At 45.8% G+C, this 12,694-nt stretch overlaps 1 protein-coding gene across 3 annotated transcripts in view; it reads left to right on the plus strand.

Annotated features, from left to right (window-relative positions):
• The window catches only part of LOC130290918 (regulator of G-protein signaling 3-like), an 82,004-nt gene that overhangs the window by 57,600 nt on the left and 11,710 nt on the right, over positions 1 to 12,694 (plus strand). For all 3 annotated transcript variants that reach the window (XM_056539154.1, XM_056539153.1, XM_056539155.1), the window contains exons 5-6: positions 3,448 to 3,509; positions 9,440 to 9,606. In XM_056539154.1, the coding sequence (XP_056395129.1) occupies positions 3,448 to 3,509; positions 9,440 to 9,606 (229 nt within the window). The remainder of the gene's footprint in view (positions 1 to 3,447; positions 3,510 to 9,439; positions 9,607 to 12,694) is intronic.

A 12,694-nucleotide genomic window follows, 5' to 3' on the forward strand; every position in this document is an offset into this window, starting at 1 on the left:
TAGAAGAACTGTGTGATGTCATCATGTCCATATGGAGGAACTGTGTGATGTCATCATGTCCATATGGAGGAACTGTGTGATGTCATCATGTCCATATGGAGGAACTGTGTGATGTCATCATGTCCATGGAGCAAAATATCTGAGGATATTTGCAGAAACTATGCCACCAAGAATGAAGGCAAAAGGGGGTCCAACCCTGTACTGGCAAGATGTACCTAATAAAGTGAACCATAGGTTGCTACTGTCCTAAAGAAGTAGATGCCCTTTTCCACAAAGCCGCCCATAAACATAGATCTTTTATGTTCCGTACTTGGATCTCAGGAGCCAATGTGCCTACAAATTTGCAACCTGCACCTATAGTTTTTGGATTGTTTTCTGGCTTCTATGATATCACAGAAATATATGTTTTTTTTTGTAAGGGTAGAGTTCAGTCCCATGAAGACAACCCCTGGTGGTGATCCACTACTATGGAAACCTCTAGTGATCACTGGTATCACCAGGGGAGCTTAAGTTTTAGATGGTTGACCTCGTGATACATGGCCCAGCCTGGTCCGCCAGTATCTTTGCTCTGCCCTAAACATCTGGTTTTACAAGATTCCAGATTATTCTGCAACTATTTTATCTTTTATTTATATGTGCCACATGGTCACGGAACGTTTGCTGTGTTTCGTTGCATCACAGAATGGCAAAGTGCACATTGTCAAGGAGCTGCCTACTATGGAGAAACCCTTTTCATACACCCTAGGAGAGGCATAGGCTGCCTTCAGCACTGCAGATTTTCTGCACTAAGTCTCCCATGATGCTTCGGTAGCATTTTGGCTTTAAAGGGGTACTCCGGTGAAAAACTTTTTACATTTTTTTTTATTTTATTTTTTTTTAAATCAACTGGCGCCAGAAAGGTAAACAGATTTGTAAATTACTTCTATTAAAAAATCTTAATCCTTCCTGTACTTATTAGCTGCTGAATACTACAGTGAAAATTATTTTTCGTTTGAAACAAAGAGCTCTCTGCTGACATCACGAGCACAGTGCTCTCTGCTGAATCTCTGTCCATTTTAGGAACTGCCTGAGTAAAAGGAAATCCCCATAGCAAACATATGCTGTTCTGGACAGTTCCTTGATGTCAGCAGACAGCTCTGTGTTTCAAAAAGAAAAGAATTTCCGCTGTAGTATTCAGCAGCTATTAAGCACAGGAAGGATTAAGATTTTTTAATAGAAGTAATTTACAAATCTATTTAACTTTCTGGCACCAGTTGATAAAAAAAATAAAAAATAAAGTTTTTTTCACCGGAGTACCCCTTTAAAGGGGTACTCCACTGCTCAGCGTTTGGAACAAACTGTTCCGAACGCTGGAGTCGGTGCCGGGAGCATGTGACGTCATAGCCCTGCCCCCTTATGACGACACACCCCGCCCCCTCAATGCAAGTCTATGGGAGGGGGCGTGACGGCATTGAGGGGGCGGAGCGTGACGGCATGAAGGGGCGGTGCTATGACGTCACAAGCTCCTGGCTCCAGCGTTCGGAACTGTTGGTTCCAAACTCTGAGCAGCAGAGTACCCCTTTAAGAGCATCATGGGAGATGTAGTCCACAACATCTGCAGTGCTGAAGGTTGTATACTCCTGTATACTCCTGCCCTAGGATATAATGGTGTCCTCACCCTTTTGAAGAACAGATTTTTCCCTGGAGGACCCAGTAGTTTTATACTGATCATGGGGAAGTTCTGCCGATTGGCCCATCATTGGGGATCGCACATGGGTTATAGTATTATAGCTACATATGTACTAGTATTATACATCACTATATGGTGACCTTGGCATCATTCTAGGGTCAAAATGGATGCAAACCTACCAAAAAGAACAACACATGCAACAACTTCTTTAGTACCCCTACAGGAGCACATACTGCCATAAAAGAAAGGCAGTGCTCCAGTTGTGGCACCCATAGAGGCCCCAAAAATGCCCCAAAAAATTAACCCATTGTCTGCACATATAGCTGTCATTTTGATCCTTGATCTAGGTACTGGATCTTCTAAATATATATACTTTTTAGGGGGGGGGGGGTTTACATCACTTTGAACACCTGGACAGTAGTTAATATGTACAGCAGGCCAGACTGGTACACAATAGCCAGATTAAGATAGCTGACTCTTTTTTGGGTCCGTATTATGGCCGCAAGCCTCGGCCCATAATGACCCAGACTGACTGCATCGTGGGATCTCTGATGCGGCCATATTGCGCTCTTCTGAAACTGGCCATAAGAAAGGTTTTTTGGTCCTGCAGATGCTGATATATTTCTGAAGAGAGTGTTTGTTTGTTTTTTGTATGTGTAAATTTTATTCTTTATGTATATTTTAGTTTATTTTTTTTTAAATATATTTATTACCGTATTTTTTGACGTTCCTTTTGCACTGATATATTTCTGAAGAGAGTGTTTGTTTGTTTGTCTTTTGTATGTGTATGTCACGATTCGGCTGGCTGGAGGTGGATCCTCTGTGCCAGAGAGGGATTGGCGTGGACCGTGTTGGTGGACCGGTTCTAAGTTACTACTGGTATTCACCAGAGCCCGCCGCAAAGCGGGATGGTCTTGCAGCGGCGGTAGCAACCAGGTCGTATCCACCAGCAACGGCTCAACCTCTCTGACTGCTGAAGATAGGCGCGGTACAAGGGAGTAGACAAGAGCAAGGTCGGACGTAGCAGAAGGTCAGGGCAGGCAGCAAGGATCGTAGTCAGGGGCAACGGCAGGAGGTCTGGAACACAGGCTAGGAACACACAAGGAAACGCATTCACTGGCACAATGGCAACAAGATCCGGCGAGGGAGTGCAGGGGAAGTGAGGTATAAGTAGGGAGTGCACAGGTGAGAATACTGATTAGGCCTGCTGCGCCAATCAGTGGCGCAGCGGCCCTTTAAATGGCAGAGACCCGGCGCACGCGCGCCCTAAGGAGCGGGGCCGCGCACGCCGGGACAAGACAGATGGGGAACGGGTCAGGTACGGGAGCCGGGACGCGCATAGCGAGCGGGCGCCTCCCGCGTCGCGAATCGCATCCCGGCTGGGAGTGATATTGCAGCGCACCCGGTCAGCAGGTCTGACAGGGGCGCTGCGAATGAGAGGATGCTGCGAGCGCTCCGGGGAGGAGCGGGGACCCGGAGCGCTCGGCGTAACAGTGTAATTTTATTTTAATGTATTTTTTATATTTTTTGATGTTCCTTTTGCGCTGATATATTTCTGAAGAGAGTATTTGTTTGTCTTTTGTATGTGTAATTTTATTTTTATGTATTTTTTATTTTTTTCTATAATTTTTTTGACGTTCCTTTTGCGCTAAAATATTTCTGAAGAGAGTATTTGTTTTTTGAATGTGTAATTTAATTTTTTATGTATATTAGTTAATTTTTTTTTTTTTTTTTTTTTATTATTATTTTTTGACGTTCCTCTTCGCTTTCCATTACAGGCCAAATATAGAAGATATTCAGAACTGGGCACAGTCACTTGAGAATCTCATTTCTCACCCATGTGAGTAGAGTCCCCAGTTGTTGTTTTTTTGTGTTTTTGTGTTCTTTTCTCTCTTTGCATCTTCCTGTATGTTTTCTCCTTTATGGCTTTATAACATGATCCTCTTACATGTTAATTATTACTTACTTTGGCCTTTCTTCCCTTTTCCCACCCGTCTTCTTTTCTGGAAACACAAATATGGCGCTCACCTTTGCCCCGTACTGGGTGACACTCTCTTGCCGTCTCTGTCGTCTCGCTGAGTATTTGATCGACAGAATTTCTTATCACTGGGGAACATTATCGGGATTTTCTTGACCGTTCACCATTCAGAACAAAGGAAGGCGCAGATCTTGTCTCTGTGACAGCTGTGGTTCTACAATATCCCAGCAGTCCCAGGCAGTAGAATTTTCTCCTTCACATTTAGGGAATGTTCACATGGAGCAGTTATGCTGCGGACTTTACAAAGTCTATACCAGCAGCGGCAGAGTGGATGAGATTTGTAGAATGTTTATCCTCACAATGACAAAACAAATTCTGTGCTGCAAGTCTTAAATCATAGCGTGACAATTATTGCCGCTTTAGGGCAGGGTCACTTGGGATGCATCCGCAGTGTATATCACGCTTCGGATGCACCGACGGCAGTCACAGAGGGACTGCAGAGCGGGCTCCCGGCAGTAGCCGGGAGCCCCCTCTGCAGTCCCTCTGTTACTTCCGTTTGCCCATCCACCACTTGGATACGCCCCATGTGACCCTGCCTTTATTGTGGATTTTCCCTATTGACCAAATCTGCAATATTTCCACTTTTGCTGCAGATTTGGGGGAATTACAGAATTCCCGTTCTGTGTGATCATACCCCAAGGGAGTGATAGGGCTATAACCTAGAACATCTAGAGCAGGGCTTAAAGTGGCAGTCATGATCTTTTACTTTTTCTTTGAATTTCTGTGTCAGGCTCCCCACCCCTTAGGTAGCACACTCGGTGTATTCATTGTTTATCCTGTTTTCCCATCTCAACTAACAAGTTACATATTTTTGAACTTGCATTAATTTACAACATTTTCCTCCTCATGATATTCCTTCTCCTTTCCTCACCTTGTTGATAGCTCATTGCCTAGATTGCAGACCACCACTCCACTCTACAAGCTTAAGATGGGCTGGTCTGTATGTATATAATATATATAATATGTGGTAGAGGGTGTGATGCAGGGCAGATGGAATTACCCTAGGGGCAGATGGCATTAACCCCTTGTATTCGTGACGCCAGGGTGTGGTTTATCCTCAATACCACCTGAAGGTATACCGCTGGATCCTGGGCTAGGCACAGGGGCAGTAATGACTCCGACGCCAAGTTACGGACAATGGTAGCTTTACTGAGTGACAGATGGAACAGTCTATACAGTTCAGCCAGGGCCCACGAAGGTGACCAGTGACTTCAGAGACCTTAAGGGCTTACTGGGACTTGCAGTAGATTTGGACAATTTTAGTGCAGGCCACTCTGACTTGATGACTGTGGACTGACTTGACTTGAGACTAAGCTGTGACTGTAGCTTACTTGTAGACTTGAAGAATTGTGGCTGCAGGACAGACTTGAGGCCTTCTATGGACTCCAGGCAGACTCTGGGACTTGACTGCACTCCAGCAAAGACTTAACTGGAAATCAAAAACAAAAGAGAGAGTGAGCTAGCTCCACCGAGGGCTTTTATGGGAGAGACTAGGAGGGGTCCCATAGGTCACCCTTAGGTCACATGGTCACTGATACCTCACGGGGTTACACTCACATGACACCTGGTGATCACATGTTAACATTTCTTAAAGCAATAACACTTATATACATTTTACAGTATAACACATGGCAGAAAATATATATAAGGGGACAGGTGTCGAGGGCCCAGGGGACACTGCAGGAAGGCTGCCTGACAGGGCAGCATGGGTACAGGGGTATAACTCTTGTACTGGGCATATATATATATATATATATATATATATATATATACATATATATAATACCAGCCCGACCACCAAGAAGCGGGAGGTGGTGGTCTACAACCTAGGCAACGAGCTGTCAACAAGGTGAGGAAAGGAGCAGGAATATCAGGAGAACGTATGTGCGAAAATATTAAACTTGACGTGCCCTACAGGTTTAGCATGGCGCAATTTTTTTTTCCCCAGCATAGATTTGTACTCTCTATTGCAGAAAAAAAAAAAGGACATGTCCAGATTCGGCATCGGAGTATCCAACCAAACAAAATCCAACCCACTAACCTACCTAGAAAACCCCGGCCAAATGAGCAGCGTATGCTTTGCAAATCTGCTCTGGAATTCCATGATCGCTTTATATCCACATCTGGGATAACTGGGTGGTCACCAACATGGCCGTCCTACAGCTCCCATAGGGATTGTCCCTCAGCCTTCTATGTATTCTAAGCATCTGCCAAGGGATGCAGCAGTGCTGAATAGGACTATATCGCTACGTAACTAGGCAGGTTTGCTATTCAGCTTCATGGGAACGTTGCCATCTGCCTGCTATCTAATTATTCTGATTGGGACATCACAAGGATTTTACGGCATTGTCCGGTGTATCGACAATACAATATACCATCAGATACCAGAATAAAGGATTTTTACAGCTTTTTTTTATTTTTTATATTAGTTTTTTGTAATGAGAAGTATTCTGGGCCTGACGTCTATCGTACATCACGTGATAGATCTAAATTGCATCCTTGCCGCCATAGCCCTTGATGGCCACAGGATTACTGGATGTCAATGGGAGCTGTTGTCTGCCCTGTATCTGGTGCGGGCAGATAAGGACGTGGCCTGTTCTCCTTTTATTGTAGCCTCTGATATATTGCTTCATGGGTCAATGCGAATCACAGGGAGCTGGGGATTTGCTTACAAGAGACGTTTAGTTTACAATTTGGATTTATTAACCGCTTAATGACGGCATTCCAAATTCTGACAGCCGTTACACAGAGGCTTTATTCTCAAACGTTGCGTTGCAATAAAAGACAGAAATGGAATTTTGCCATGTCAACAACTGATACACAGCCGTCTATGGCTTCCATGTATACAAGGGAGGCGGGGGTGCTGTTAGCCTGGATCGGTGATTTTGATCACGTGATTACCGGGAGACTGAGCCAGGTCAATAAAATGCTCATATGGCCTATTGGGGGAAAATGTTTTATTTATTTAAAAAAAAAAATGTAATAAATAAAGCATCTCTACCAACCATACGTTAAGGTCTAGGGTTATGTTGTTATAAGGTTCCCTTAGGGCAGTGGTCTCAAACTGTGGCCCTTCAGATGTTGCAAAATTTCAACTTCCAGCATGCCCGGACAGCCGTTGGCTGTCCGGGCATGCTGGGAGTTGAAGATTTGCAACATCTGGAGGGCCACAGTTTGAGACCACTGCTTTACGCAGACCACTGCTTTAAAATATGTATAAAAATAATCCAGGAACAAAACCTCGAATCCTTTATAAGGTGCCCCAAACTCTTCCCCCTTTATGTATTTTAAATCTTTATTAGTAGACTGACTAAGACTATTATAGGGAGGGAGCCTTTAGGGTTACCTTCGAAGAGTAAACTTTCCTTACGCCCCTTACAGCAGCACAACCTATGGGGATTTAGCAAGTAATTCTCCAAGGGAAGGACATCCTGCACAGATCTCCAAACTCTTTGCCAGAGATTGAAGGGGATATCCACCATAAGGAGATTTTAGTACATATCTGCCAGACAGTAATGGACATGCTTAGGAATGATCTGCGCTTGTCTTGGGGCTAAATGGCTATGTTGTGAGATTACCATAACACTGTGGCTATCTTTTTGTGAACTGGCCATTACCTGTTGGAGTTTCCTTCAACTACAAATCCCATAGGTCCTTGTTTGTAAGTGTGAGGTCACTTTCCTCCCTCCCACACACCAGCCACCCCACCCTCTGAAACACAAATGAGCTGCTATCCATGCCATAGACCAGTGTTTTCTAACAAGGGTACCTCCAGCTGTTGCAGAAATACAATTAGCTGCAGAATGATCTCCCTCCCACCCAGCGGTCGCTCCACCCATTGATGCAGGACAGACACCCTCTGATCACCTGATTAGTGATGTAATGTCTCAGCTGCACTGCAACCTGGGAAAACCTGTGACAGCAGTCATTTTGTATGCTGCTAAAAATAAATATTGGGCAAAAATCACAGAAGAATTGTGAGAAAACCGTCACACACAGGTACAGACACTATATTATGAACTACACTAACTTTACAGCCCCTGTCGCATAGTCAAATAGAAAAAAATCCTGGATTATCCCTTTAAAGGGGTACTTCCGTGGAAAACTTTTTTTATAAATCAACTGGTGCCAGAAAGTTAAATATATTTGTAAATCACTTCTATTAAAAAAATCTTAATCCTTCCAGTACTTTTTAGGGGCTTTATACTAAAGAGAAATCCAAAAAAGAAATGCATTTCCTCTGATGTCATGACCACAGTGCTCTCTGTTGACCTCTGCTGTCCATTTTAGAAACTGTCCAGAGCAGCATATGTTTGCTATGAGCATTTTCTCCTGCTCTGGACAGTTACTAAAATGGACAGCAGAGGTCAGCAGAGAGCACTGTGGTCATGACATCAGAGGAAATGCATTTAATTTTTGGATTTCTCTTTAGTATACAGCTACTAAAAAGTACTGGAAGGATTAAGATTTTTTAATAGAAGTGATTTACAAATCTGTTTAACTTTCTGTACCAAGTTGATTAAATAAAAAGAGTTTTTCACGGGAGTACCCCTTTAAAACACCCCTTTCCGATTGACTTTAAAGGGGTACTCCGCCCCTAGACATCTTCTCCGTATCCAAAGAATAGGGGATAAGATGCCTGATCGCAGGGGTCCCACCGCTGGGGACCCCCATGATCTCTGCTGCGGCACCCCAGACGACCGGTGCATGGAGTGAACTTCGCTCCGTGCCGAATGACTGGCGATGCGGGGCGGAGGCTCGTGAAGTCAGGGCCATGCCCCGCTCGTGATGTCACAGGCACGCCCCCTCAATGCATGTCTCGCCCCCTCCCATAGACTTGCATTGAGGGGGCGTGGCCATGACATCACAAGCAGGGTGTGGCCATGATGTCACGAGCCTCCAGTGATGCAGCTGACGATCTAAACTAATGCCGGGTGCAGGAGGGAGATCGTGGGGGTCCCCAGCGATAAGACCCCCGCGATCAGACATCTTATCCCCTACCCTTTGCATAGGGGATAAGATGTCTAGGGGAGAAGTATCCCTTTAATAAGAAATGGTAAACCGCACAAAAAAAAATTAGGGACATAACTCCTCTTGCGCTTAATCTCCCATTGAAATTAATGGGAGCTCCATGGCTTGACACCCCCTTCCACCTACCACCAGAGGAAAGGCCATCACTATGTGATTGTTGGAGTCGGAACCTTTGAACCCCTGAACCCTACACTTTTAGCTGGACTGAGGGACCGTAAACTAAGTTACCGACTTTAACGGTTTCTATTCAGATATAAGTAGCGATAGGATTGTAGGATTTACAGGATTATAGCTGTTGTGTGTGTGTGTGTAGTGTGTGTAGTGTGTGTGTGTGTATATATATATATATATATATATATATATATATATATATATATTGTGTGTGTGTGTATGTATATATATATATATATATATATATATATATATATATATATATATAGTGTGTGTGTGTATGTATATATATATATATATATATATATATATATATATATATATATATAGTGTGTGTGTGTATGTATATATATATATATATATATATATATTTTATGACGACCCCTATTTCTTCCTTTGCACAAGTTTAGATAAAGTTTAAAGTCAAAGAATCAGAATAACCTGATATTTTTTTATGTTTTAGCTCCTATTTCTTATATCTCTTGCGATGCGTTGTGATGCAGTAAACCGTGCTGTCTTTCACCTTACAGATGGGCGCGCTGTCTTTCGTGTGTTCTTACAGTCAGAGTTCAGTGATGAGAACCTGGATTTCTGGTTGGCTTGTGAAGATTATAAGGAAACGCACCCGAACTTTATCCTGCACAGCAAAGCGCGCAAGATCTATCAGCACTACATTGCATTTCAGTCTCCTAAAGAGGTAGAGTATATGATATTGTCATCAGGTATTAGAAGCGGCTGGGAAGGTGGTGACATTGAAAAACATTATCAGATTGAATCCCTGCATCTGACCCTATAATCTGAATTTACAATCATTGGGGAGATTTATCAAAACTTGTGCAGAGGAAAAGTTTCCCACATCAACCAATCAGATCGCTTCTTTCATTATTAACAAGGCCTCTGCAAAATGATAGAAGCGATCTGATTGGTTGATGTGGGCAGCTGGTCAACTTTTCCTTTGCACCGGTTTTGATAAACCTCCCCCATTATGTCCAGAATATTAGCATTGGGCATTGAGTATCTGATCATATCTTACACACTGTGCAGTTATTACAGGAATTGTCTGGTATGGAAAACTACATTACATACCCTGTTGGCTTCTGGTTTTAGGATCCTTATCTGTTAGCCAGAATGGAAAGGTGTCACAAAAACACCCCTCTCAGCAGGACGCAGCACTTTTTACATTGCACAGACAGCCCACTCCCATTCATTTGAGTGAGAACTGTGTAATACTTTATGTCTCCTGCGGAGGTGCTACAGGGAAAATGAACCCATGTTATCAGCTTCCCAACAGAGCAGGAAAAGCTAAGTAAATATATATATATATAACTTGTGGGGGGGGGGGGGGGAACATAACTTTAGGATGTTGCCCCCACCATGATCACTGTATGGATGGTATTGGGCAGGTGATGGGCAGTGCCTGGTTTCCTCCAGACATGATGCGGCCCCCACCATGATCACTGTAGGGATGGTATTGGGCAGGTGATGGTCAGTGCCTGGTTTCCCCCAGACATGATGCTGCCCCCACCATGATCACTGTAGAGATAGTATTGGGCAGGTGATGGGCAGTGCCTGGTTTCCCCCAGACATGATGCTACCCCCCCCCCCCCATGATCACTGTAGGGATGGTATTGGGCAGATGATGGGCAGTGCCTTGGTTTCCCCCAGACATGATGCTTCCCCCACCATGATCACTGTAGGGATGGTATTGGGCAGGTGATGGGCAGTGCCTGGTTTCCTCCACACATGATGTTGCCCCCACCATGATCACTGTAGGTTTGGTATTGGGCAGGTGATGGGCAGGTCCTGGTTTCCTCCAGTTAGGATTCTGCCCCCACCATGATCACTGTAGGGATGGTATTGGGCAGGTGATGGGCAGTGCCTGGTTTCCCCCAGACATGATGCTGCTCCCACCATGATCACTGTAGGGATGGTAATGGGCAGGTGATGGGCAATGCCTGGTTTCCTCCAGACATGATGCTGCCCCACCATGATCACTGTAGGGATGGTATTGGGCAGGTGATGGGCAGTGCCTGGTTTCCTCCAGACATGATGCTGCCCCCACCATGATCACTGTAGGGATGGTATTGGGCAGGTGATGGGCAGTGCCTGGTTTCCTCCTGACATGATGCTGCCCCCACCATGATCACTGTAGAGATGGTATTGGGCAGGTGATGGGCAGTACCTGGTTCCCTCCAGACATGATGCTGCCCCCACCATGATCACTGTAGGGATGGTATTGGGCAGGTGATGGGCAGTGCCTGGTTTCCTCCAGACATGATGCTGCCCCCACCATGATCACTGTAGGGATGGTATTGGGCAGGTGATGGACAGTGCCTGGTTTCCTCCAGACATGATGCTGCCCCCACCATGATCACTGTAGGGATGGTATTGGGCAGATGATGGGCAGTGCCTGGTTTCCCCCAGACATGATGCTTCCCCCACCATGATCACTGTAGGGATGGTATTGGGCAGGTGATGGGCAGGTCCTGGTTTCCTCCAGTTAGGATTCTGCCCCCACCATGATCACTGTAGGGATGGTATTGGGCAGGTGATGGGCAGTGCCTGGTTTCCCCCAGACATGATGCGGCCCCCACCATGATCACTGTAGGGATGGTATTGGGCAGGTGATGGGCAGTGCCTGGTTTCCTCCAGACATGATGCTGCCCCACCATGATCACTGTAGGGATGGTATTAGGCAGGTGATGGGCAGTGCCTGGTTTCCTCCAGACATGATGCTGCCCCCACCATGATCACTGTAGGGATGGTATTGGGCAGGTGATGGGCAGTGCCTGGTTTCCCCCAGACATGATGCGGCCCCCACCATGATCACTGTAGGGATGGTATTGGGCAGGTGATGGGCAGTACCTGGTTTCCCCCAGACATGATGCTGCCCCCACCATGATCACTGTAGGGATGGTATTGGGCAGGTTATGGGCAGTGCCTGGTTTCCTCCAGACATGATGCTGCCCCCACCATGATCACTGTAGGGATGGTATTGGGCAGGTGATGGGCAGTGCCTGGTTTCCTCCAGACATGATGCTGCCCCCACCATGATCACTGTAGGGATGGTATTGGGCAGGTGATGGGACGTGCCTGGTTTCCCCCAGACATGATGCGGCCCCCACCATGATCACTGTAGGGATGGTATTGGGCAGGTGATGGGCAGTACCTGGTTTCCCCCAGACATGATGCTGCCCCCACCATGATCACTGTAGGGATGGTATTGGGCAGGTTATGGGCAGTGCCTGGTTTCCCCCAGACATGATGCTGCCCCCACCATGATCACTGTAGGGATGGTATTGGGCAGGTGATGGGCAGTGCCTGGTTTCCTCCAGACATGATGCTGCCCCCACCATGATCACTGTAGGGATGGTATTGGGCAGGTGATGGGACGTGCCTGGTTTCCCCCAGACATGATGCGGCCCCCACCATGATCACTGTAGGGATGGTATTGGGCAGGTGATGGGCAGTACCTGGTTTCCCCCAGACATGATGCTGCCCCCACCATGATCACTGTAGGGATGGTATTGGGCAGGTTATGGGCAGTGCCTGGTTTCCCCCAGACATGATGCTGCCCCCACCATGATCACTGTAGGGATGGTATTGGGCAGGTGATGGGCAGTGCCTGGTTTCCTCCAGACATGACTAGAATTGAGGCCAAACACTCCAGTCTTGGTTCCATCAGATCAAAGAAGATCCTGATAGGTGATCATCTGTCATGGGGTGGAGCAAGAACCTCTTGGATAGAAATTGTTTAAATAGTTAGAAATATCCGCATAATGGGC

The sequence above is a fragment of the Hyla sarda genome, chromosome 9 (assembly GCF_029499605.1).
Source record: "Hyla sarda isolate aHylSar1 chromosome 9, aHylSar1.hap1, whole genome shotgun sequence".
Classification (NCBI taxonomy): domain Eukaryota; kingdom Metazoa; phylum Chordata; class Amphibia; order Anura; family Hylidae; genus Hyla; species Hyla sarda.